Source organism: Neomonachus schauinslandi, chromosome 6 (assembly GCF_002201575.2).
Source record: "Neomonachus schauinslandi chromosome 6, ASM220157v2, whole genome shotgun sequence".
Taxonomy (NCBI): Eukaryota; Metazoa; Chordata; class Mammalia; order Carnivora; family Phocidae; genus Neomonachus; species Neomonachus schauinslandi.
In genome coordinates, this window is record NC_058408.1 from 1260352 (window position 1) to 1285949 (window position 25598).

Below are 25598 nucleotides of genomic sequence, written 5' to 3' on the forward strand. Positions count from 1 at the left end.
GCGGGGCACCCCGGGAGCCGGCGTCGGCCCGCGGGCCCGGTGCAGAGGGGGCGGGGGCGGGGCGGGGCTGAGCGGGGCACCCCGGGAGCCGGCGTCCGCCCGCGGGCCCCGTGCAGAGTAGGGGCTCGGCCGGCCTCCCCGGGCCAGGGGCCCGACCCCAGCCCCGCCCAGCCTCTGGGGCCCCGGGCCCGCTGCGTCCCCAGCAGAGGCGGCGCCGCCTTCCCGGTCAGTAGCGGAGCCGCGCAGCTCCGCCGCCCCGCCCTCGGCAGCTCCTGCTGGCTCCGCAGCCCTGCCCGACCTTCCCCCCGGGTTCCCATTCTGCTTCCGCTCCAGTCCCCGCCACACTCCCTTTTCTCTTCCAAAGGCCGGGTTCCCAGTAAAAATTCCGGAAACGGGGATTTGAGTTCCAGTTCCGCTTTCTTTTTATTTAAATAACCGAAACAACAGTCTTGGCACAGCAGGGAGAAGCTGGGTGGGGTTTGTAAGAGGTGGCAGTAGTGTGGCCTAATTGGGGGGTGGCAGGGGAAGCGAGCCTGGGTCACAGCGGGCTCCCCGCACCCCTAGGCAGGGTCAGCAGTCATGGCTGCGGGACTGGGGGCGCCAGAGAGAAGACCCCGAGTAGTGAGGTCTCACCGAGTCCGAGACGTCAGGGACGGGGGCTAAGTGAGCTCCCTCGGCGGCAAGGCCGGGGCATCCCCGCCGGGGGTCACGGGGCTCGGAAGGCATTTTCGGCAGCCCCAGCGGCTGCGTTGGCAGCGGCGGTTCGCACGGCGGGGTTGGAGAAGACCCCAGCGGCAAATTCTTGCTGGGCCTTCTGAAAGCTGGCCCCCGTGCGACGGTACAGGGAGTGGATCTGCAAGCAGATGGCAGAGATTATTGGCGGGCGCCGGGACCCCACAGCCGCCCCATCACCCGCTCACTGCGGCTCGGGCTTTTCCTGCGTGGCTCCCCCCCACCCCAGAGGTCCAGGAGCTGAGCGCCCGCCCAGCGGCCGGGCGAGCGACCCCCCAGGCCCCCGGGGCCATGACGTCACGCTTCCGGCCCCGCCTCCCGCACAGCCCCTCACCCGCTTGAGCATCACAATTCCCAGCACGGCGATGGCGGTGAAGAACAGGGCGACCAGCAGCATGAGCACAGCCACAGCCTTGTTGGCCTTCACCACCACCAGAGCGGAGATCCAGCCACTGCCAGAAAGGAGGGCACGCGGCAGTGAGGACGGGCCGCTCTCCACCGGTTGGCAAGCGGGCCCTATTCCCACCCATCCCACCAGGGGTCGCGCCCCCGTCAGTCTGGCGGCTTCCCAAGTACCACAATCCCCAACCATATCCGCCCTCATCAAAGTTTGATTCCAGCTTCCGAGCAATTAGCTCCCAGCTCTCCAGGCCCTCCCAAGACATCCTCAGCCCAACAGACCTTTCTGTTGAGGAGTCTCCATTCCCGCTTCAGAAGTGCTCACGGGTGCTTTCTCCAGGAAGCCCTCTCAGATTGACCACATGTACTTTTCCTCCCCCAAACCTAGGCCTGTCTAGAGTTCTGACTGGGCTCTCTCCATCCGGGAAGGGGGTCCTGTTTCTTTCATTAAACAAGCACCTTTCCTTCTTTTGAGCAACTCCTACCCCAGTACCTAGTGCTGACTTGGTCTAGAGGAACGAGGGAAGGGGGTGGGTGGGGGTGGCGGGTAGCCTCACGGACCTGAACCCCCAACCTGGGATGCCAATGGCCTGGAGGACAAAGAGCACATCCTGGACGAAGAAAATGAAGAAGAAGATGAAGAAATTGAATGAACTGTCACTCCTGCGGGCAGGAAAAGTGGGGAGAGCGAGAGAAGAATGAGGGTGGGAGCAGCAGATGTGGGGCCCATCCCAAGTTCTCCACCACCCCCACCCCTCAACTTACCGGAAAGCCTTATACATGGGGCGGTACCAGCACACAAAGGAGCAGGGAGTGAAAAGGAGGACCCAGAGGAGAGAGAGTCCAAAGCCGGAGCCATTGCTGGTCTCCACACAGAAGCTGGCCAGGCAGGCAAGAAAATTCAGCAGAAGAGCCAGCGTGCTGCCTGAGGGATGGAGGTACAGGACACTGAGTGTGGGCTGCAACAAGGGCTCCTTCCCACAGAAGCCCACCACACAACCCTCCCCAAATGCGGCAGAGTAAGGAAGGGAAGCTTCTGCCTTCACAAAATCCTCAACTCAACAGCGGAGACAGATCTCTATCACACGTGATCACCTTTGCAAAGACGTTTAAAGGCCTCCGAAAACGTTTATGCAGGAGGACAAGAGAAAGGGGAAGAGGACAAGAACATGTGTTTTCTAGAGGGTGGCAGAACAAGTTGTAAATATTATGAAAGGAGTAACCCAGGAAAATTCCTGGAGAAACTAGCCTTAAACTCAAAAGCTGAGCAGAGATGAAATGCTGAGTTCTAGGTGGGTAGGCTCCAGGACAGGAAAGATGTAAGGTCACTACCTTTACTCTTCCTCCAAAAAAGGCTTCTCACTACTCACACATCCAGAGGTAGTACATGGTGGATACCGTCTTCTGAAATTCTTGGGGGATCTCCATGGAGATGTCCTGGAAAAAGCAGGGCTGGACTGGGCAAAAAGAAGGGACAGGGGGCCAATTGTTCTGTCGAGCTGTAAGGCAGAGAGAGAGCAGGAGGACCCGAGACGTGAGGCAGAGACCAGCAAAGGAATCACCCCTCCCTTCCACCCCAAGTCCTCTCTCCCTCCAACTCGGGGTCCGAGGAGACGAGAGAGAGTAGCAAAACCAGTGCTGATGGTGTTTACTATTATTTACAACTTTTAGGCACTATGCCAAGCACTCTGTATGGAGAACCTTATTTAATTGCCACAAGTCCTGTGAAACATGTACAAATACTACTTTTGTTTTATAAGTAAGGAAACTGAGACACTCAAGATTAAGTAACTTACCTAAGAGCTCATAGGCAGTAAATAACAGCACCCAAATTCAAACTCAGCAATGTGGCTCCATAGCCCATGCTCTTAGGTTCTTTTTGCTCCTTCAAAAGTGTCAAATGCCCCCCACCCCCGCAAAGAACCCACTTACCAGCTGTGCCCCCCAGGGCAGCATGCTGCAGTTCTCGCTCCCTCCGGTCCAACTCCTCCGCCTTCCGGTTGAGCTCCTCCTGCTTCTTTAGCAGCTCAGCGGTGGCTGTTGCAGCTGAAGCCTGCCCAGTACACGCAGAGGGAGATGGGAGTCCTGGGCCCAGATCTGACCCCCACTCCCCCATCCCCACACCCTGTTTACCTGGGTGCTGTAGGAGCCATAGTTTTTGGGTTCTGTAGGGCTGAGCTTTCTCGAGGACTGCAAGGAGGGAGCCGAGGGTGGAGGCAATGGGGCAGGGGCAGGAGGCTCATAGGCTGGTGGGGGCTGTTGGTTTTGGAAAAGACTTTAGGGATCACCTAGTCCCTCCCAATGCAGGTACTAGAGTCTGCTCGAGTACCTTTAGATCCAGAACCCATTCCCCAGCCTCCCCCCGGACCCAGAGAGTTGAACCTCTGTCAGAGAACTCTTTCTTAAGCTGCGGCAGCCCTCGTCACCCCCCACATCCTATCCCTTAGTCAGGACTCAAGGCACTCATCTACCGAACCCACCCCCTTCACTTTTTAAAGCTCTTAGCATTTTCTATTCCGTGGGACAAACAGGTCCGGTCCTCCTCATTCCTTGCCCTCTAAATGCATGCCTAAGCATAACTGGTTTTCTCCTCAACTCCTACCAGCCCCATTCTTTCTTTTCTTCAAAGAAGCCTCCCCAGATACAGCTCTGGTTCAGGCGTTGCCAGTCTCCAAGTCCTCCCAGGACTAACGCTTAGAGCTCAAACGGGATCGGTGGCCCTCGTGTCCCCAGAAGGGTTAGGCAAGCCATGGCAGACTGGCCTCTCTCCGGGGGCTAAGATCCTTTGCATGCAGAAAAGTCCCCTGTATCCCGACAGAGTGGGCTTACAGGCACACCCTCCCCCTCCCTGCCATCCTGTGCTCTGAGAATCTCACCTCCCGGGTCTCAAAAGGGTTGTAGACGTCAAGGGTGGCATACTGCGGGCTGGGTCGGTGCTGGATCACAGCTGGGTCCTGTGGGCAGAGCTGGGGCTCAGCTGGCACCTGGGGCCTCTGGGGGAACTCCCTGGAGCCTCTTCTGATGCCTGTGGCTCCAAGCACTGCACGTCGGAGGCCACGCTGCCGTCCCAACATCTGCCCCCAAGCCTTCACCCCACACTGCTAGCACCAGCTCCTTATAGGGGCAGGGCCCGCCCCCCAGGGTGCTCACTGGTCTGGAGTCACCGTCACCCCCACGTGGCGGCCCTTCCCCGGAACAAATGTCAGGACTGGGAAGACAAGTTAGCCCGTCCAGACCCGCGAAGAGTCCACCAAGCTAGCCAAAGAAGGCCCGCGCGTCACCTGAAAGGGGTTGTCAAGCTCGCCGCGCCCGGCGAAGGGGTTTCCGCCGTCTCCGCTCTGAGCCATGTTTGCAACTGCGACCTGGGCCGCCCCTGCCCTCCACGCCCCTGCGCGGCGGCGGCGGCTCCCGGAGCTCCCTCCGCTCCTCCCGGTCCGCCCGCTCGGCTCTGCACGGATTGGCCGCGAAGGCCGGAAGGGCCCCGAGGATCCCTGCAGCGGCGGCGGCCTGCGCCTGCGCCTCGGCTACAGCCGAAGACGGAAGCGCCCCACGTGACGCAAGGCCCCGCCCACTAACGAACTACAGTTCCCGGCAGGCCCCGCAGCGGGGCCCGGCCCGCTCTGCCGAGACGTCCGGCGGGAGTCCCGCCTCCGGCGCGGGCCGCTGACTAGCCTGGGCTCCCGCCCGGTGGCCACCGCAGCCGGACCTTCCCCAGTGCTCACCTCGCTGGATGGAACAGGTGCCTCGGTTCTAACCCGCAGGAAGCACCCCACCCATCACCAACCCCCCCCCGCCAAATGGGGACCCGCGGCCCTCCGGGGGACTCGGGAGGGTAAGATGGACTCCCTTCATCCACAAACTCGGAAGGGCTGCCAATCTCCCTATCCCTCCAGCCCAGCATCCCACACCTCAGGCTCCAGGAGTGGGGGTCCGATGAAGCACGTCATTTTTATTTCACAAAGACTGTACAAAATTCCTTATAAAACATGGGCTAGGTGCCACCTGGTTACCTCCTCCTGCCCCCGTCCAACTCCACTGTGAGGGGGCAGGGGAGGATGGGAAGTGTGTGGGATGAACAGCGTTCTGTACAAGGCTGGGGAGGGAGCAACAGGTACAAGTTCTTCCATATTTACACTATTTCACATATTCACAGGTATACAGGGAGCCAGGAGGAAGGGGCGGGCTCCGGCTCTGTTCTCTTGTATAAAAAAGCACCAGTGTCCTGGACTGGACACCCACTGCTGGAGGAGATGCAGGGGGGCCCAGGGCCTGATCGTCACCGACTGATATCCCGACTGGAGTCCCACAACTTGGTGTTGGGTGGCTCAGCCCGAAGGCGGGCGAAGAAAGGATGCTGAAGGGCTTCACCCAAGGTCAACCGCTTAGCAGGTTCATACTCTAGCATGCTTTCAATCAGATCGAAGAGCTGGTGGTGTTCCTCTGCCTCTGAGGTCAGATACCGCTGGTGGTGGAGGGCAGGAAAAAGGTGAGGAGGCACAATGCCTTACAAGTCCTGCCTTTTTCTTCAAGGGCCTAGCTTTCAACCTTGGAGGACCAAGGCTCTGCCATTTACCAATACTATTACGAATACAACCTTACCAGGAGGCACACCGTCACCAGGATTTCTGATATTACTGTTCGATCTACCTTCCCTCTAGCACAATTACTTCCTTCATACTCTTTGAAAGTTCTATGTGTATATCTTTGTCAATTTCATGAATCTTCTTTAGCTCCTCATTAAAATGTAAGCTCTTCAAAGGTAGTTTATTCTTTTCTGACTCAAGAATCCAGGACATTGCTTTGCTCTCTGGTTGGCTCAAGAAAGACTTGGCTGTCTAACCTCCTTCCCTCCAAAAACCACTCCCTCTTCTCTCTCTTCTACTGACCAAAGATGTCTTCTTTCAGTTTTCCCCCTTCCTTCCTAACTCTGCTTGTGAAGTGCCTTCCAGGGGCAGAGCACCTTAGGAAGGAAGTGACCTTTGGGCGGTAAGCACTATCTCACCCCTGCCTGGCTCACCCGCAGTGGTTTGCAGTTTTCTCGTACGTAGCGCCCAGCTGATGTGTTCTCATCCCAATCCAGGCGACCCCGATAAAAATATTTCTGCTTCCTAGAAAGGAAGGGGAGGTTGAGGGGTCAGGAGGTTCCTTTTGTTGTGGGATACTTCCCTTATTCCCCCATGTGAGAGTAGCTGGGGGGGGCGGCGAGGGGAAGGTGTCAAAAAAAAAAAAAGAAAATGATGTGAAACAGACCGGTCTTGTGGAGAAAAAGGAAATGATTTTAAGTCCCCCCCACACCCTCAAGGTTCACCTTGTCTTTCGGATCATCCGGGAAGGGATAGGACCCAAGATCCTTTCCATCATGGCTAGATGCTCTCTGTTGTCATGGGTCTGGGAAACAAAGACAGAACTGAGCATGGGACTGAGAACAGGCTGCTGGAGACCAGCTTCCAGGACGATAAGCAATGTGGAGTGAGCAGGCAGGTCCTCAGCAGACAAGGAAACCAGGTAGAATGCCAGGTGGCTATAGAAGACACCCCACCCCTTACCTGGAACAGCGTGAAGCCAACATAATACTCGAAGATGATGCAGCCTATGCTCCACACATCACAAGGCTGTGACCAGCCCAACTCTGGGGGGAGCAGGAGGGACAAGGTGTTATGATGCTTAGGGGGCCCTCCCCTCCCCACCACCCACGCTCACATACTTGGACAACCTTGTTCCCCCACTCGCTCCCGCTTACCAAGGATGACCTCCGGTGCCCGGTAATGGCGAGTGGACACAATGGTACTATGGTGTTCGTGGTCAAAGGTGGCACTGCCGAAGTCCACCACCCGCACAGCTGTGCTCTTCACGCTGCGTTCATCTCGTTTCTAGGAGCAGAGCAGGAAGACAATGGACCCCAGCCACCCTGGACCAAGACTCTTACCACTATTCTCTAAAGTACTTTCAGGCCTTAAAAAAAGCACCTCGACCTGCTTGTTCCCATAACACACTGGAGAATCCGCTTTACAGCATCCCCCGTATCCTGCAGATAATTTAGGAGTGGGAAAGGATTAAGGAATGATCATGGCATAGCATGCAAGTCCCTGTGCATCTGGACTTTTTCCAAGTGACTGGTATACAGCGTTTCTGAAAATAGATCAAGAGAACTGAGCTTCCCTTACGGAGAAGAAAGTCCAAACCAAGTATCTTAGAAGCATTTGCACTCTACTGGAAAGTTATCTGAGGTCCTCCTTAAAAGTTCTCTTCCAATTTAAGTCTTCTTCAACCTCTCCCCTTCAATCTACTCTGGTATTCTGGTTTACTCAGAGCCAGACCGGGAGAGAATATGGGAGAAAGCGAAAGGGAGGAAAGGGGCTACGAGAAAGGAAAAGTGGCATGGCTACCTGTCCCTCTTACCTTCTCTAGATTGTAGGTGAGCTCATAGTCTGAATTCACAAACAGAATATTTTCAGGCTTGAGGTCCGTATGTGTCAGCTTGTTATCATGGAGGACTGCAGGGGAGAAGGCCAAGTCAAGGTTGGTCCAGGTGGCCAGGGCTAACGGACACCAGTGACCCCAAGTCTGGTCACCTGGCTCAAAGCTGGTGAGGAGGCAGGTCCAGAATCACTAGGCTGCTCTCTGCTCTACATCCAAATGAAATGCCTGGTCTAAGAAGCCGTACGCTTATCAATGTAAGACACAAACGTAATTCTCAACTGATGTATAAAGAGTCTGCCATGCATTTTTTGTCTTTTGACGTATGTGCTTGACATTCTGTGAATTCAACTCCGTAAGCCTGCATAGTTATGAAAACCCAAGAGGAACCATGTACTTGTCTGGCTCCCCTACCTGGCCCCCTTGGTTGCACTCGTCCCTGCTCCCACCTTTGCTGGAAATGGAGAGCATCTCAGCTCAGACAAACATAAACCTCTAGCCTGAGAAGCCTTTTTGTCTCTTTGTGTTTGCAGCCTGACTTAACACTTTCCCAAGGAAGGGAAATGAAGAGAAAAAAGAGGTAATTCAATGCTTTGATTTCAGAAGCTTTCTCTTCCAGCTCCTCTTAGATTTTTGCATGTGGAGTAAGACTCATCAGTGATGCTGAGGACACTGGTCAAGGAGTCAAGTGAGGGAGCTGTCAACGTGACAGTAAGAGAACTGCAGATAATCAAGTTGACAGCTGAGGGGCTCAGCCAGTGTAAACGGACACAGAAAGGTCCCAGAGAGGGAGGGGTTGCCCCAAGTCCACCTAGGCCCACCGCACTCACACTTGACAGCCTGGCACAGCTGGAAGGCCATGTGGCGCACTTGGTGGATGGGGTAGGGCAGGTAGTTGTTGTCTTTGAGGAAATCGAAGGTGCTAAGACCCAGAAGCTCGAAAGAGATGCACATGTGGCCATGGTAGTCAAACCAGTCAAACATCTGCACACAGAGGCTAGAAGAGAGATGGGGGAGGGGGAGGTCTGATAAGCTCCCATCTGCCCACCACCCCTCCAACAAGGAGGGACCGCAAAGCTGTTGATTCCACAGGCTTGTGTAAAAACACGCCAGCTAGCATCACCAACAAAACTCAGTTCAGCGACGGAATGGCCTTTCCGGCAGACCCAAGAAGAGAGATACTACCTGCCGAGCTTCAAACCATTTTCCTGCATCATTTTAAATAGTTAAAACAATTCTACTGGCTGAAGAGTGGGATGCCAGGCTCCAGTATGGACCCTGAATTGTCAAACTGTCATTCCTAAACCCTGACCCCAGCTCCCACTCCTGAAATTCACTGACCACCAGCCACCAGTGGGCCCATGATTATACCGATCGTCTTCTTGTGTCTTTGTTTAGTGTCCTTATTATACTTTTAGCTTATAAAAGGTCCATGAACAGAAATATTACATACAAATGTCTGGGGCCTCATCAGTACAGAAAGCTCAAATGACTTTTTGATGAAAATCCTAATTCTCAGTCTCAGGGCCATTTCCAGGGCCCAGCTCTCCAGAGGCCACCCTGGGCTGGGGCCAAACTGCAGAGCAATCTCACTGCCCTGGAAACACAGGGAATGGATTACAGCACATCAGACCCTCCCTTCCTGCCCCTACCATTCTACTAGTCTAAGATGATGAACAAAAAATGAATGGATGAGAAGGTCTAGGACTCCCCTGCCTGCCTAACCGAGGCCTGGAAGGTGTTCCTGTACAGGAGTGGAGCCTCTCACATTCCCCACATACTCCTTTGCTTCCTTACTTCTTGTTGTCAGGGTCCTTCTCGTTGATTTTCTCCAGGACATTGATTTCAAGTCGAGCTGCTTCCTTGTACTTTTCCACATTCTTAATGATCTTCAGGGCAACTCGAGCCCCACCCCTGTGGGATGGCAGAAGAGGTTTTTGCTGGGTCGTCAAAACCATCTCAGACTGAATGGGGCTGTCTGGGGATTAAGAAATCCTACCTTTGGCTAATCAGCAAAAAAGCCCCAGATAACGCTCACTACCTCTTTATACTAGCACGTATGGAACAGGGAGAGAGGGGGCTGTAGTTACCTTCGATGGTCGACACACTGTACAACTCGGCCAAAGGTCCCCTCTCCCAAAGTGCTTACAATTTCATCTGAAATGAAAAAGAGCAGGGTCGGGGAGAGGGAGGGAGAGAAGGTGGGGAATGAGCTGAGTAGGAAGAAAAAAGGGTACAGCAACCTGGGGTGAGGAGATGAAGGAAGGGGGAACAGATACAGATGGTCACAGGGGAAGAACACCCCTGCGTGATTCCCACCACCTTTAACCCAGGGGCCATGAGAGCTGGGAGTGGACAGCAGAGGTCAATTCTCAACAGCAACTCAAACCACCCAGATAAACAACACCACTGAGGAAAGGCAAGAGGCTGTGACTTGGGTTGGCTCGGGACGTTAGGATGGCTATGGGACCATTACAGGCTATAGGATTGTTACGATTTGGCTTGTACATCGCTCTTGTAGCCAGTCCCCGACGTGGTAGATGAGGTGGCCCTCAGCGTCGTCCTCTACACTCTTGGCTCTCCGGCTGCTGTGCTGCTGGCGGGGGGCGGGGGGGGTCGGAGCGAGCCAGGTGTCGGAGCGGGGGCCGGAGGGAGGCGGGGTGGGTGGTGGAGGGGTCACCGGTCACAGGCGCCCAGCCAGGGGGGACAGACGATGATGGGGGACAGTGGAAGGGAACACGTCAGATGCAGTAAGGCGGATCGGGGTGAGAAGAGAGAGCGGCGCATAATCCCAAGTCCCCAAACCCAAAACGGGAACAGGGAGAGGAACGGGCAGAGCAGAGAGGTGGTGTTGTCCCCAGTGTCACCCACGACCCCATGCTCCACACAACGCCCTTCCAGACAGGCACAGATCTCCCTTTGCCCCCCACCCAAGCCCACCTGCTGAGGGGGCCATGGAGCCCAGAGCCTGTGGGAAAAAGGCTATTCACAAGCAAGGTCCCCACTAGAGAGCGGAAGCCTCTGGGACACAGGAGCTGCTCCCGACACAGTCAGCCCAGCATGCCGAGGAGGGCGCTGGGGTTCACAAGCACGCTGTGCCCGTCCAGCTCCGGAGCAGACCCCAGGGCCCTCCGGGAGCCGCAGCGCTTCGGAGACGGTGGACGGACTCAGCGCCCGCGGCACCGCTCACGCCCCGTCGCTCAGCTGAGAACGAGGACACTTGGCACTTACCGGGCTCCCAGGGGGCAGACGGGCGGGGAGAGGAAGGGCCCGGCGGCACTCACCGAGGACGAGCGGCTGAACGTCCGGCTGCGCCGCCTCCGCCGCCGGGGCTTCCTGCGGCTGCCGCGCTGGCTGCGGAAGCTGCTGTCCTCGCGGGGGAACTCGCACGAGTGCCGGAAGCCGGCCTCGCAGCACGCCTCTCCCCGGGCCCGGCTGCAGCCGTTGCGCCTGTAGCTGCCGTAGTACCGCCGCTCGCACGCCCTCCGGTCCGACGAGCGGTCGCCATAGCTGCTGGGGGACAGCACGCCACTAAGGGCACGCCCCGCCGCACGACGGGCCGACGGGCCGGGCGGCCCTCAGCACCAGCGGCGGGGCAGGACACCCGCCTCGCGCACTCGGGAGGTCACCGAGGGCCGAGGCCGGAACAGTGAAGTAACGGGGCACAGGGGAGGATCCCCGCGGCCCCGGGTCACCACGACCTCCGGAAAGACGGCGGCAGGACGACTGCTCTGGGGCCTGCTCTCCCCTCTGGCGACACAGCGAATGGCGCCAAGAGCCATTTCTTTCCTGACTAACTTCCGGTCTTGCTCCGAACTGCCCCCCCCCCCCCCGACACGCCGCTGTCACTCAAACCTCAGACCTTCGTCCTGTCAGGACAGCAGCTAGCTCTAGACCCCAGTCTTCTGCGCCTCCTCTCCCTGTGCCTGAGACACTCTCCCTTGTCCTCCAGACCAGCCTGGATGGCACGTTCTCTAGGAAAGTCTTCCCGAATTACACTCCAACCAACGCTGCCGGCCGCCCCCTCGGCCCCTGACTGCATTCTTCCTCTATGAGAACCGCCTTAGCACCTCAGCGCAAACGGCTTGTGCTGTTAACAGTCCTGACTATCGCCTTACCCCGACCGCTCAGCGTGTAACCAGTAAATCTTGAACACGTAACTGAGTGAGTGACCTTGAACCCAAGTCTCTCCTCCTGAAGCCTCACCTCCGAGAACGGACATGGTAGCTGTCTTCCCGCCGGCGCCGCCGGGTCCGGTCACTGCTACTTGACCAGGAGCGGCTTCTTCGTCGCTTATGCTTTCGGCTCCGATAGTGCTCATGGTAACTGCCCCGGCTGCCTCGCTCTGAGGAATGGTACCTTCGGGGATGAGGCATCTGGAAGGGAAGGAAAAACAGAAATAGTGGGGAAAAGCTCTGAGTTTTCAGAATTCTGCTCCGAGGCCTAGCTGCTCCAGAGATGCCAAGCTGCTTTCTGCTCTTTTACTTCTACTTCATTTTATGACCTACAACTTCCTTGGTCTTCCTTGTGCTTATAATTTCTCCTTAGTGGAGTGGGGTATATATCACCTACAAACTCTGGTGGAAAACTCTAGGAACCCTCCCCTCCCCTCAGGCCAGCCCCTTCCTCTCATTGCTCTACTGATTCCCCTCAAACTTGGCTCCAGGAAGAACTTTAGGTCTGGGCCACAGCTCATTACAGGTGGGACTGTGTAACTGATGTCTCAGTTCATCCTTGGCTGGAATCTAAACTACATCTGTGCCATTTCTGAGTTCCTCACAACTGGATAGAATAACATTTTTGTATACATCATCGTAATAAATGTTTTACAATTATTAAGAGTGTATCTTTGTTTTCCCAACCAGACCATTCTGTATCCTGTGGGCAGGAGTCCAGTTTACCAGGCTTCTACATATAGCAGTACCAAATATAAGCAAGTTCCAGGGATTTGGGTCTGACCTCTTGAACTGTGTTTTGGTTTTTTTTTTTTTTTAAGAATTTATTTATTTATTTGACAGAGAGAGACAGCGAGAGAGGGAACACAAGCAGGGGGAGTGCGAGAGGGAGAAGCAGGCTTCTCGCTGAGCAGGGAGCCCGATGCGGGGCTCGATCCCAGGACCCTGGGATCATGACCTGAGCCGAAGGCAGACGCTTAACAACTGAGCCACCCAGGCGCCCCCCTCTTGAACTGTCTTAATCACCTCTCACATCACTGGCCAAATCCCCCTTAAAAGTTTTTAACACAGGAGGCCCCAAGCTGCAGTCAGCTTCCCATTTGGCCCCTCCCCTCTTGTGCTTAAGAAGTACTGAATAACTGGTTTTTAATTAATATCAGCACTACTTGGCTAAAAGCTGGCCCCCTTCCAGTTAGTTATTCAAACTGGAATAGCATGGTACACAAATACTTTTTTCCTTAAAAGAAAAAACCAAAAAAAATCACTAGAAAAATAAGTATATGTGAACAAAATAAAATTATATAGGCCCAGGAACGTAAGTCTTATGGTGGGGGGGGATTAGACGTGGAAAGGCTTAATGACTCCAACATCTGGCTTTCATTCTGAACTTCTACTTCCCACCTCCTCATATTGAGGAGGAGGATGATCTTTGATTCGGTGCCGCTCTAACAAGGCCAAACGCAGGACTCTCCCAGGTAATCCAACCTTGTTGAGCACAGCCACATCAACATCCCACCACCAACACACCGCCACCGCAGTTCCTCACAGGCCCTCCCCACCCGAGGCACCTCCAGTTCACCTCTCTCAACTTGTAAACCTCCCCCCGCCCTCCTTTCTCACTCCGAAAGCCCAGAACCAACTCCTCGAGTCCAACTCTGCAGTCGCTCCCAGTGACACGGCGGTGTCTTCCTCGTCCCCAGCCTTGGTCCAACTTTGGTGTTCCGCTCCTTCCCATCTCTGGAACCACTCCCATCCCCGCTCCATCGCCCCTTCTCCGACTCCGGCCCCTCCCGAGTCCCCATAGGTCCTCCCGGGTCCACCGAGGGCAGGCCGGTCTTCCTCCTCACCTCCCTACTCCTCACCTCGGCCGCCTCGCAGGGCTCTACCCTCCTCCTCCCCTCGCGCCCCGCGGCCGGGCCCCCAGCCCCACTCTGCCCCCTCCCGCTCCGCGGTCGCCATCTTTCCGCGCGGCCCCGCGGCCCGCCAGCCCGCGCGCTCACCGTTCTGGCGGCGAGGCCCGTGCGCTTGTCCCACAGGAAGTCCGTGATGGCGGCGGCACTGCGGCCGGAGTCCCGGCACCCCCGCGGCGACGAAGTGCGGCTCCACCCCCCCAACCCGAGACCCTGGGACCTCCCGCCTCGTTCCCGGGCTCCGCTCCAGTCCCGCCCGCCCCGGCTCCGTCCCCGCCCCCAGGGTCCGCTCGGAGCCGCTCGCACCGCCCCCGCCCGGGGCCCGATCCCAGCTCGGTCTCCGGCTGTGGCCTCTCCGATCCGCCGCCGCCACCGCGAGCGCGCACGCACGCACGCACGCACGTCCCGCGCCACCTCCCAGCGACCCCCCCCCGGGCCCCGCCCCCAGGGCGGCGCGCACGCCGCCGCGTCCTCGCGTAGCTCGCGGGCGCGGCTGTGGGAGCGCCGGGGGCGCGGGGGCGGGAGTTCCTGCGGGCGGGCGGCGGGGCGCGCTCCGCCCCGCCGCGCTGCCTTCCTTCTCCTTCATCGGTCTGTGCCTTCCGGAACACTTGTGGGGCTGACTCTGCGAGCTGTGGGGGTTGGAGAGGAACCTGGAAGTTGTCATTTACGGGGCGTCGGCGCTCAGCACACCTTTAGAGGCTTGATGTGAGGTCTGACTCTCCAGCACAGTCTGCGAATATCCAGTTCTTAAAACAGTTTGGCTACCTAGCCACAGCAAAGAGGGGCTCCCCGCTTTTGTGCTGAACAAACGGTATGCACGTGAGGGTCAGGGGTCCGGCCGTGGAGGAGAGGTTGAGAGATGGAGGGAAGGAGAAGCGGGTGCTGAAAGAGGGGAGCTCGCGGAGAGCTCGTGTGTTCCGAACTCAGACGCAGTACATGAGAAGTGTAAATCAACTGAACTGGAGGAAAAAAAAAAAAAAAGAGGAAAGAGAAGGAGACCTTGAGACAACCTGGATTGAGAAATAGTCACAAAGGGAAAAGAAAACATAACTTGAGTATGACTGTGTGAAAGTCGGGACCTATCAGAGGGGACAGGGGTGGAGGACAGTTAGATGCAGATTAGATCAGTTAGCCAGAAATGGTTTAGGGAGGGTTCCCTAAAATAGGAGAGGGAGGGTAAGGAAGGGGTTGACAGGAAAGAGTGGAGGGTTCCCTTCCCCTTCCACGAACACCTTACAGGACCGTCCGTTCCTGCAGCAAGCATTTACTGCATGTCCACCACGTGTCCAGCGTTGTGCCAGGCGCAAGGCTCCTGTTCTTCAGAGCCTCCGGGTCTGACAGGAGAGAAAGCCTTGTGACGACAGCTATTAGGGACGCTGTAAGAAAGCTCTAGACTAGACTCTCGCTGGGGAAAGGAGACTTGGAAATGTGTTTCTGGGTTTCCTAGAGGAGATGTCCCGTGAACCAGCTGTCAGAAGGGAATTGGAGAAGAATACCAGGCAGAAAAATATTTGCAAAGGGCTGGGGACAAGACAGAACACAGCATTTCAGCACGATTGGAGGCCTGGCTTTCCAGAGAGGGACTATCAGAAGAGAGGCTGTTGAAAGTAGGTCCATGTTGCAGGGCCTCGTATCTCCTTCATAAGGAGCTTAAACGTCATCCTACAGAAGATGGAGAAGTTTGAAGGACATAGCACATTTGACTCAGGCGAGTAACTCTGGCAGACTGTGGGAAAAGAACTGGCCTGAGAGGGTGTAGGGCCCCTTGTAGAGGCCTCTGAAATAATCAAGGTGAAAAAATGCTGAAGGCTTGAAATCAGGCAGTGGCCATAAGAAACGGAAACGAGGGGAGGAATTTGAGATATTTAGGAGCTTCTAGCTGTGTCTGTATGCGGGCATAGACGAGACTGGCTTTGTGGCTGGGACTTGGGTATTCATCTTTGTGTCCTCAGCGTCCACTCAGTGACGGGTAGGGTCACTCTTGGTGAAGGTTGGCACAATGACTTCGGAAATGAAATCCTAAGGGGAGGGGCGTGGAGATGAAAAGAAAGGAATATGCGTAGGAGAGTGCTGATAAAGAAAGTGAAATGCAGGGGCGCCTGGGTGGCTCAGTCGTTAAGCGTCTGCCTTCGGCTCAGGTCATGGTCCCAGGGTCCTGGGATCGAGCCCCGCATCGGGCTCCCTGCTCCGCAGGAGGCCTGCTTCTCCCTCTCCCACTCCCCCTGCTTGTGTTCCCTCTCTCGCTCTCTCTCTCTCTGTCAAATAAATAAATAAATAAATAAATCTTTAAAAAAAAAGAAAGTGAAATGCAGGAAGTCCGTGAGTAAGAGTGGCCATTCCCCGCCTCTTCCATTGGTCCCCAATTCCTCGCCCTCCGGCCAGCGTCCGGTTTTCCCGCCACTCGCAGGCGGCTCCGCCTCCCCAGCGCTCATTGGCTGAAAGCGCATCAACGCTAGGCCACGCCCCCTCCGTGACTCTGGCCGCGTTTCCCCGCCTCCTCCTCCTCCTGCACTTGGAGTAGCGCCCCCACCTGCCAGGCCACGCCCACGCCGCAGTCCTCCCAGGAGGCGGGCTTCGTCGGCCCCGCCTCTTCTCGAGGCGGCTCCCGCCAGGGGGCGCCCCGCAACCAGCCGGCCGCCCGCCCGCGAGTCTGGCGCACACACCCCCTCCGCCCCGCGCGCCGGCAGCTCCGAGCCCGCCCGGCTGCGTCGGCTCCTACCCCGGGAGGGGTCGGGGTCCCGGATGGCTGCGGCAGGGTCTACGAGGCCAAGCCTGTAAGCCAACGGACGTCATGGAGGCAGAGCAGCGGCCGACGACAGGGGCCGACGAACGGGCGACCCCTGGGCTGGAGGCGGCTCCTCCTGCTGCCCCGGCGCCTGCGACCGCGGCCTCGGGACCGCTCCCGGCGCCCGCGTCTGGGCCCGAGCCCAAGCGGAGGCAGCTCGGGACGCTGCTCCAGCCCACGGTCAACAAGTTCTCCCTTCGCGTGTTTGGCAGCCACAAAGCAGTGGAAATCGAGCAGGAGAGGGTCAAGTCAGCGGGGGCCTGGATCATCCACCCCTACAGCGACTTCCGGTACTGGGGGCCCAGCAAGGAGGGCGGGGGACACAGATCCCACCTCCACGGGCCGCGATTCGGGGGCAGGGTCCGCCCCACCCTCCACGGACACTTCATTTCCGGCCCAGGGGTCCTCGGGTGGGACGACAGAGTCACTTCCCCCAATATAGCCTGGGAATTCTTGGGCGAGGGATTCCCAGCCGGAGGTCCTCGGTGACCTGACACCAGAGCAGACAGCAGAGATCTGGATTTCCCGTTTCGGGAACCTGGCCCTCCCCCTGGACTACAGGGACTAGTGGAGTTAGGGACCCCTGCCTCCTGCAGTCCTGTCTGCCGGGGATCTGGGAAATTATGTCATGTTCGGGGTCGGGGTCAGCCTGAGGGAGAAACCGAGCTCCCGTATCTCCCACCCTTGCACTTCCACCCCCAGCACCTGCATAGTTCAGCAGGGCAGGCTACCAGGAAAAAATAGGGAGGCTGTGGGGCGGGGGCCCGGGGGTGTCCCAGCTGCGGTTCTCGTCGCTGTCCCTGGTGCTGAAGGCGGGATGCAGCGGGGCAGGGCCGGGACTCGGAGCGATTGAGGCAGCAACGCAGGGGCACGGCCACCCTCCCAGGTGACTATCAGAGAGACGTAGGGACAGAGGGTGGAGGTGGGGCTGTACCTCTACATCAAGGTCGCTAGGGGAGGAGAGCAGCCCTGTCCTTGGGGGAAATGAAGGACAGCTTTTGGATGAGGCAACGATGTGTCCAAAGCACCTAAGGTGGGGAGCAAAGTGAGCAGAAAGGATGAGGTGTGAATCAGGAGCCTGGAAACACAATTGGAGACCTAGACATCATTTTGAATCCACAGCCATACACACTCCCTAAATGTTCCTCTTTCTCCCATTGTTCCTTCCTCTTCCCTCTTTACTGCCTTATTCCTACCCCACCGGTGCACCTGTTCTAACCTCCTGTGATCTTCCTCCCCTCCCCCGTTTCACCCTCAGGTGTAACCCTCAGAAGCCATGTATTCCCCCTTATTAGCATGCTTCTTCTCCGTCCTCTCTACTGCAGCACCTGCTAGGCTTGTGACTGCCTGTGAGTCAGGCTGTGAAGATGCTCCATGGCTGGGCGAGCTCTCCTCTCCTCTCCTCTCCTCTCCTCTCCTCTCCTCTCCCAGCTCACAGTACAGGATTTCTCCAGTGGCCCAGGAGGCAGAGGAAGAGGGGGTCAAGGATTTGTTGTTGATTGAAAGCACACAGTCTGAGAGGCTTCCTGAAGGCCTGGATTTGGGAACCCCCATGTTTCTTTTAGAAGCTGAAAAGATTGATTTTGTAGTCACACCCAGAAGGGGCTGGGTCCTGGTTTGATGCTGTGATTAGGTGTGTCCTGGAATTAAAACCACCACAGCTGGGGTGCCTGGGTGGCACCCCATCAGTTAAGCGTCCAACTCTTGGTTTCAGCTCAGGTAGTGATCTCAGAGTCATGAGATTGAGCCCTGCATTGGGCTCTACCCTCAGTCTGCTTCAGACTCTCTCTTCCTCTCCCTCTGCTCCTCCCCCTGCCTCTCTCTCTCTCAAATACATAAATAAATCTTTAAAAAATAGAAATAAAACCACCATAGCTAATGGGGGCCCTAGATGGTCCAGTGATCTCTGAATGAAGGCTTCACCTAGCTTCCTCCTGACCTCTTCTTTCCACACTTCCACCACAGCATTGTGGCCCTCCCCTGCCAGTGCCCTTACCTGGGCTCAGCCAGAGTGCCAGTAGGCACAGGGAGATTAGGAAGGAAAGGAGTGCAGAGCTTTAAGCCTTGCTGCCTCGGGATCTCCTGTGGAGCCTCTCTGTGTGCAGCCCTGTCTGAAGGGCTGTGAAGGGGGGTGGGGCATCCCTAAAAAGCTCAGTTCAGATGGGAAACAGAACAGACCACCCCACCCTGGGACATAGACAAGCAGATCCCAGCAGAGAACCAGGAACCATGGGTCCAGATGTGTTGGGAAGGAGGGTTGGGGTGGGGAGGGCGTGAAGTCCTAGACCAGGAATGGGCAGAGAGCTGGAGATGGAAGAAGCAGCAACCTCTTCAGAAATCTGGGAACAAAAGGTGGGTGAGTCATGAAACCAACTAGTGCTTGTACACACTGTCCTACCCATTGTCTCAGTGTGTGTGTTTTCAACAACCCTGTGGGGTTAGCACAGGGTACTCGGTCTTTTTTTAACCTTAAAAATATTTAATGATAGTGACATAAAGCATGTACATGACAAAATACTATGTATATGTTGTACACATTAAAGAGATGTATGAGTGTATACAGCGAGGGTGTGTCTAGTAGACACATCTGTCCAGTGGGTACCTATACGTAGACTTCTACCTAGCGGTATAGCATATGCTGGCATATTACATTGCATATGTACTCAAAATACATGTGTGTGTACGTAGGCACATGTACACGTATGCGTACACACATACATGTAGATGTAATCACAAAACACACCCCCGTGTAACAACCACCCAGGTGAAGAGAGACTACATTGCCGGCGCCCAGAAGCACCCTTCCTGGTCTCACAGCCCTTTCCCTAACCTATTATTCTAATTTTTGTGGCACTCATGTCCTTACTCTTTTAAAAATAGTTTTACCGCTTTTTTGTGACTCTCTAAATAATGCAGTTTAGTCTTGGCTGTTTTTGAACTTTGTACAAGTGGAATCATCCAGTATGTATCCTTTTGCTCAACACTAGATTAGTGAGATTCACCCACGCTGTGGAATGTAGCTGCTGTTGGGTGATTTCAGTGTTGTGGATTACTCCAGGGCATGAGTATATCACAGTCTATTTATCTACGGTATTTATTTTATTAATCTACATTTTTCTACTGATGAACATTTTGGATTATTTCCAGATTTCATGCTGCTGTAAAAATTCCTGTATGTATCTCCTGGAGCACATACTTCCCTGGAGTGTGAATATACTTAGAATGGAATTGCTGGGTTGCAGGGAATGCAAATGTTTAACTTTATTAGATAATACCAAACTATTTTCTCAAATGGTGGTCCCACCTTACACTCCCACCAGCTGTAAATGACCATTCCGTTCCCCACCCTTAGCTGTGTCAGACTCTGCTGTTTGTCGAGTGGCTGGTGCAATCTCGTGGTCTTACTCCCCGTCCCACCCCCGCCTTAGGTTTTACTGGGACCTGATCATGCTCCTGCTGATGGTGGGGAACCTCATTGTGCTGCCCGTGGGCATCACCTTCTTCAAGGAGGAGAACTCCCCACCTTGGATCGTCTTCAACGTCCTCTCAGACACTTTCTTCCTGCTGGATCTGGTGCTCAACTTCCGCACCGGCATCGTGGTTGAGGAGGGTGCTGAAATCCTGCTGGCACCGCGGGCCATTCGGTCGCGCTACCTGCGCACCTGGTTCCTGGTCGACCTCATCTCCTCCATCCCGGTGGATTACATCTTCCTGGTGGTGGAGCTGGAACCACGACTGGATGCCGAGGTCTACAAAACAGCGCGGGCGCTGCGCATTGTGCGCTTCACCAAGATCCTCAGCCTGCTACGGCTGCTGCGCCTCTCCCGCCTCATCCGCTACATACACCAGTGGGAGGAGGTGGGGCGGGGAGGTGGGCAGGGGGGCTCGCAGACTTCTCCGGGACAGCGCTATGGGTGGGGCTCCTGGTGACTTTATGGAGTGAGGCAGCCGGGTGGGCTCTCTCCAGAGTTGGTGGGGCAGAAGCAGGGGCACTCTGAGGGTTCGGGGGGGGGGCCCGCGCCCCGCAGGTGAGGAGGGTGGGGCGCAGCTGCGGAGGAACACTTGCAGGTTAGTTGGGCGGGGGCAGGCGGAAGTGGGAGGGGAGCAGGCGGTGGAAGGGCCTGGAGTTTCGGCTTCAAGGGGAGCAGAGTTTAGTGGTTCAGAGTGTGGGCCCTGCGATTTCATTGCCTGTGATCATATCCCCGTTTTACTATTTACTATACGAGACTTGGTTTCCTCTTCTATAAAATGAAGACGTTAAATACACTTACATACGAGAAGGTTATAAGGCTTAAAGGAATTAATACCCGTAAAGCTCCTAGAACAGTGCCTGGAACATAGTAAGTTCTGTTAGTGTTGGGGGGAGGGGAAGGGGGCTGCGGGCGCGAGTGCTGGCACGCAGGCCTTGGGGACACTGCACCGTGAAATGCCCTCTTCCTCTCTTCCAGCGGGCACGGCCTGGGCAGCTTGCGCAGTAGATTGTGTTGAGTTTCTGCTGTGACGCTGTGATTCTGGGCACGTGACTGGCGTCAATTTCCTATGCATAAGATGAGAGTAGTAGCCCAGCCGACTTTGTATCTGCTGTGCGTGAACCACAGCCGCGTTTGAAACGTCCATGGGGGCTGGGGCCAGAGAAGTTCAAGGAGAGAATTTGCAGGGCCAGGACTAGAGGAGGCCCAGCGGGGAGGGGGTCCTGTGCACAGCAGCCGCTCCTCGGACTCCTCAGATCTTTCACATGACCTATGACCTGGCCAGTGCCGTGGTGCGCATCTTCAACCTCATCGGGATGATGCTGCTGCTGTGCCATTGGGACGGGTGTCTGCAGTTCCTGGTGCCCATGCTGCAGGACTTCCCTCCTGACTGCTGGGTCTCCATCAACCGCATGGTGGTGAGAACTCCCCACAGCCCTGACACCTCTGGCCTTCTCAGGGCTCCTCTGCCTGGGCAGCAGGGGCAGGAGGGGGAGATGATGGCCGCGGGAGGAGGTGGGGGTGGGGGGAAGCTACCTAGAGGAGGTGCTCTTGTCCTGGTTAGTACTTGGATGGGAGGAAGTGCTCTTGTGTTGTGGGGAGCAGGCAGGGAAGGACACCTAGGTAGACACTGGGGGCCCCCACGCTGCAGAGAGGCCCCTTCTGCCCTGGGGCCCCCAGAACCAAGCCTAAAGAAGAGGGGGGCAGGCGGAAGGACTGAAGGAGGGGGGTTGCAGGAGGAGAATGAGGCCTCTCCGAGGAGGCTGTGTCCAGCTCGGCAATGCACTCTGCCCTCCAGAACCACTCGTGGGGGCGCCAGTATTCCCACGCCCTGTTCAAGGCCATGAGCCACATGCTGTGCATTGGCTACGGGCAGCAAGCCCCTGTAGGCATGCCCGACGTCTGGCTCACCATGCTCAGCATGATTGTGGGTGCCACGTGCTACGCCATGTTCATCGGCCACGCCACGGCGCTCATCCAGTCCCTGGACTCTTCCCGACGTCAGTACCAGGAGAAGGTCAGCAGGGGCAGGAGAAGGAAGGGGTGGGCATGGAAGCGTGTCAGAGGCTGGGTAGCTCCACTCGAGGCCGATTCTGACGCATGCCCGTGTTGGGTCTCTGTGTCCTTCCCTGCCCTGTGTCCATTTGTCCCCTGCCCCTGTGTGTAACTGTTTCCTTGTTTGGACCTACGTCCCTGTCCTTGACCCTTTCTCTGCCCACGTCTGGGTTTTCCTGTGACTGTGCCGTGTGTCTTCCCTGTGGCCCGCCGTACCCCCATGTGTCTCCATGCTTCACCCCTCCGGATCTGGCCGATGCCTGTGGTCTTTCTTCCACATACCGTACCCCCCACGGCCCCTGCCCTGCACCCGGCTCTGTATCCACTGGCCGCCGACCACCGGCTGGCCCTCCAGTACAAGCAAGTGGAGCAGTACATGTCCTTCCACAAGCTGCCGGCTGACACCCGGCAGCGCATCCACGAGTACTATGAGCACCGCTACCAGGGAAAGATGTTCGATGAGGAGAGCATCCTGGGCGAGCTGAGCGAGCCGCTTCGGGAGGTGGGGCTGGGCGTGTGGGGTGCCATCTGGGGTGGGGGCTGTTGGTCAGGAGGTGATGAGACCAGGCCTCTGGGGGGCTTTTAGGGACTAGGGTCTTTCTGGAAAGTCTTATGGGGGTTAAGTATACATGGGGAGGGGCTGCAGGGATCTCTGTTTTGGGGGGATGGTCCTGCAGGGGCTTGTGGGAGAGCTCTGAAGGCAGGAGCTTAGGGATGGTCCCAGGCCCACTGAAGCATCCCCATCCTTTGGCAGATCATAACCCCAGGGGTGGGGCCTCTGGAGACAGATGAGCTCAATGGGGGCACCTTGGGGCAGGGGACACCGCCTGCCTGACAGGCCCCTCCCCTGCCCAGGAGATCATTAACTTCACCTGCCGGGGCCTGGTGGCCCACATGCCGTTGTTTGCCCACGCCGACCCCAGCTTCGTCACAGCCGTGCTCACCAAGCTGCGCTTTGAGGTCTTCCAGCCGGGGGACCTCGTGGTGCGTGAGGGCTCCGTGGGCAGGAAGATGTACTTCATCCAGCACGGGCTGCTCAGTGTGCTGGCACGTGGCGCCCGGGACACCCGCCTCACTGATGGATCCTACTTTGGGGGTCAGCAGGCCTCGGGGAGGGTGGGGGGACTGGAGCAGAAGCTAGAGGGCAGTTGCTCCCCTGGGTCAGGCTGTGTGCAGAATCACAGAGCTGCAGCCTTCCCTAGGCCTGCTTAACCAGAGTCTGGGCCCTGGGGCTCTGCGGTTTTAAATCGCTTCCTAAGAGAGCCCAATGCATAGCCAGCTTGACAATTTCTGGGCCAATGGGCCTTGTAGAACCCTTAAGCAGTGAAATCCAAGGATCCTGGGAGATGAAGGGAAGACAGGAATAAAGCCCTGCTGCTCCAGGGGCTTGAGTTTGCTGGCTCCCTGGCGGGACGCCCTGGCAGCACAGTGTAGGGGTAAGGCTGTAGCAGTGGGGGGCCGTTCCACCAGAGGCTGCCCACAGCCGCTCGAGGCTCTGCCCTGGCTCAGCCCCAGACCACCCGCCACTCTCCAGCATCCCTGTCATGTTGCCCTTTGCCCTTTGGCCCTGCTTTTCTCCTTCTCAGTTGCCCTTGGACTGCATTCGCTGCCCCAGGCCTGCCCCTTGGGCCAGAGCAGGGGAGTGGGTATGAATTAAATGGAGTGGAACAACTAGGTGCGTGGGGGCCAGAAAGACCCACCTATTTGTCAGCTTTAGTTTGGAGAGAGTGAGAGAGATTGTAATTGTGCACGTCTGGAGAAAGACAACCCTTGGGGCCTTTAGGAGGGGTCTTGGTGTGGGTGGGGAGGAGCCTGAGGGAGCTGGGTCAGCTGCTGCAGGCCCGGGGAGAGGGAATTCTGCGGGAGTTCTGGGGACGGCGGTTCTGAGGCCCCCCCCCCCAACTTGGACAGAGATCTGCCTGCTGACGCGGGGCCGGCGCACGGCCAGCGTGCGGGCGGACACCTACTGCCGCCTGTACTCCCTGAGTGTGGACCATTTCAACGCCGTGCTGGAGGAGTTCCCCATGATGCGCCGGGCCTTCGAGACTGTGGCCATGGATCGGCTGCGCCGCATCGGTGAGGCCCCTCTGCCCCGTGCGCCCTGGGGTCCTGGCTGTGTCCCCACCCCGCCCCCATAGCAAGGCAGCCCCGCCTCCCAGGGCCCAGGCTAATGCATCAACGTCACAGCCAGCCCATCCCGTTCTCAGCAAATGCCCCCACAAGACCTTCAACACTGTGTCTCACTGTCCTTGTCACTCAGTGTCTCCGACCCCTGGAGACATCGTCCCGAGTCTCCACGCCCAGAGTCCTGCTTCCCTGAGTACCTGTCCCTGAGCCGCACCATCTCAGATACATACTGTCCTCCCTGGCCCTCTTCCTCCAACCCCTACCTTTCAGCCTCCATCCCCATCCCTCACCTCGCTGCCATCCTTTGAGTCCATCTTGTTGTCTTCCTGCTCTCTGATACCCAGCCTTCACCTTGGCCTCCTTCCCCATCCTCATTCTCTCCCCGTTGGGACCATTTCTAGGCAAGAAGAGCTCTGTCCTGCAGCGGAAACGCTCCGAGCCAAGTCCCGGCAGCAGCGGGGGCACCGTGGAGCAGCACTTGGTACAGCACGACAGGGACACGGCCCGGGGAGTCTGGGGCCTGGCCCCGGGCACAGGAGCTCGGCTCAGCGGGAAGCCAGTGCTGTGGGGGCCGCTGGTGCACGCACCCCTGCAGACCGCCGCCGCGACCTCCAGTGTGGCCATTGCCCTGACTCACCAGCGGGGCCCTCTGCCCCTCTCCCCTGACTCTGCAGCTACTTTCCTTGCTCGCTCTGCTCGACGCTCAGTGGGCTCCCCAGCCTCCCCGCTAGTGCCTGTCCGAGCTGGCCCTCTGCTGGCCCGGGGTCCGTGGGCATCTACCTCCCGCCTGCCTGTCCCACCTGCCCGAACCCTCCACGCCAGCCTGTCCCGGGCTGGGCGCTCCCAGGTGTCCTTGCTGGGTCCCCCCCCGGGAGGAGGTGGACGGCGACTAGGACTTCGGGGCCGCCCACTCTCAGCCTCCCAACCCTCTCTGCCTCAACGGGCAGCTGGGGATGGCTCTCCTGGGCGTAAGGGCTCAGGAGGTGAACGCCTGTCCTCTTCAGGGCTCCTGGCCAAGCTTCCAGGGACAGCCCAACCCCCCAGGCCATCGGTGCCTGAGTCAGCTGCCCCTCGGGGCCCCCAGCTCTCTGCCAACATGTGAAACCCTTGGCTAAGCTCTTGGGTGCCGCAGTGTGTGCCCGAGGGTCGATGCCTCTGGGGGACGGCCAAGGAGACCTGAAACACGGCCCTGTGGGAATATCTCCCTTTACTACCAAGAGATGGTCTCTGTCCTCAGCTCAGGCACCCTGCAGCCTGTCTGACATCCCCATTCACCCATTCATCAAATGTACCGAGCGCCTACCATGTTCAGGACACTGTGCCAGGCGCTGTATGTCTTCACTGCCAAGTAGAAGTGACTCCAAGGCCTCTGAGGAGGGGGTTCCCCTGGCATGTTCCTGCCAGGCGCAGGCTCAGGCCTAGGCCTCCACCTCACCAAGCACAACTCCTTGCCACCGCCATCACTGCCAAACAACTAGATGTCTCTGTTTCCCGGCCCGTGACCCTGCAGGTGCTGCCTGCTGCCTTC

The 25598-nt window shown here is 57.3% G+C and overlaps 3 protein-coding genes across 9 annotated transcripts; 1 reads left to right on the forward strand and 2 right to left on the reverse strand.

Moving 5' to 3' along the window:
- Positions 1-404: 404 nt before the first annotated feature.
- On the reverse strand, positions 405-4637 carry SCAMP3 (secretory carrier membrane protein 3). 2 transcript variants are annotated; one of them, XM_021681983.1, is made up of 9 exons: positions 4413-4637; positions 4008-4085; positions 3265-3387; positions 3064-3184; positions 2502-2630; positions 1897-2056; positions 1693-1794; positions 1067-1184; positions 405-853 (listed from the first exon to the last, which is right to left on the reverse strand). In XM_021681983.1, the coding sequence occupies exons 1-9, from the start codon at positions 4476-4478 to the stop codon at positions 707-709; spliced, it is 1044 nt and encodes a 347-aa protein (XP_021537658.1). In that variant the 5' UTR covers positions 4479-4637; the 3' UTR covers positions 405-706. The 2 variants fall into 2 exon arrangements, with proteins under 2 accessions (XP_021537658.1, XP_044772193.1); XM_044916258.1 differs by lacking the exon at positions 4008-4085.
- A 423-nt stretch (positions 4638-5060) lies between these two features.
- CLK2 (CDC like kinase 2) lies at positions 5061-13987 on the reverse strand. 6 transcript variants are annotated; one of them, XM_044916259.1, is made up of 13 exons: positions 13724-13987; positions 11755-11924; positions 10833-11061; positions 10057-10144; positions 9639-9705; positions 9346-9462; positions 8379-8545; positions 7531-7625; positions 6872-7001; positions 6678-6760; positions 6440-6519; positions 6149-6239; positions 5061-5593 (listed from the first exon to the last, which is right to left on the reverse strand). In XM_044916259.1, exons 2-13 carry the CDS (start codon positions 11922-11924, stop codon positions 5408-5410), a joined length of 1503 nt encoding a protein of 500 aa, XP_044772194.1. In that variant the 5' UTR covers positions 13724-13987; the 3' UTR covers positions 5061-5407. The 6 variants fall into 6 exon arrangements, with proteins under 6 accessions (XP_044772194.1, XP_021537656.1, XP_021537655.1 ...); XM_021681981.1 differs by lacking the exon at positions 13724-13987 and having other exon boundaries at positions 10057-10141; positions 10833-11058; positions 11755-11948; XM_021681980.2 differs by lacking the exon at positions 13724-13987 and having other exon boundaries at positions 10833-11058; positions 11755-11948.
- Positions 13988-16424: 2437 nt separating this feature from the next.
- Positions 16425-25172, forward strand: HCN3 (hyperpolarization activated cyclic nucleotide gated potassium channel 3). Its single transcript, XM_021681979.1, has 8 exons — positions 16425-16708; positions 19847-20276; positions 21145-21306; positions 21687-21905; positions 22299-22445; positions 22799-23039; positions 23855-24019; positions 24472-25172. The coding sequence occupies exons 1-8, from the start codon at positions 16425-16427 to the stop codon at positions 25170-25172; spliced, it is 2349 nt and encodes a 782-aa protein (XP_021537654.1).
- The last annotated feature ends 426 nt before the right edge of the window (positions 25173-25598 follow it).

Bases quoted from the DNA above. Each gene is read 5' to 3' on its own strand.
- SCAMP3 (XM_021681983.1), bottom strand. From the start codon at position 4,478: ATGGCTCAGAGCGGAGACGGCGGAAACCCCTTCGCCGGGCGCGGCGAG. The intron at 1,795-1,896 runs GTAAGTTGAGGG...TCCTGCCCGCAG, and splicing joins CCCATGTATAAGGCTTTCCG to GAGTGACAGTTCATTCAATT. The intron at 854-1,066 runs GTGAGGGGCTGT...ATCTGCTTGCAG, and splicing joins GAATTGTGATGCTCAAGCGG to ATCCACTCCCTGTACCGTCG.
- CLK2 (XM_044916259.1), bottom strand. From the start codon at position 11,924: ATGCCTCATCCCCGAAGGTACCATTCCTCAGAGCGAGGCAGCCGGGGC. The intron at 11,062-11,754 runs GTGAGGCTTCAG...GCTGTCCCCCAG, and splicing joins TACCATGTCCGTTCTCGGAG to CAGCTATGGCGACCGCTCGT. The intron at 10,145-10,832 runs GTGAGTGCCGCC...GCCCCCCGCCAG, and splicing joins CGTTCAGCCGCTCGTCCTCG to CAGCACAGCAGCCGGAGAGC.
- HCN3 (XM_021681979.1), top strand. From the start codon at position 16,425: ATGGAGGCAGAGCAGCGGCCGACGACAGGGGCCGACGAACGGGCGACC. The intron at 22,446-22,798 runs GTGGGGCTGGGC...TCCCCTGCCCAG, and splicing joins TGAGCGAGCCGCTTCGGGAG to GAGATCATTAACTTCACCTG. The intron at 24,020-24,471 runs GTGAGGCCCCTC...GACCATTTCTAG, and splicing joins GGATCGGCTGCGCCGCATCG to GCAAGAAGAGCTCTGTCCTG.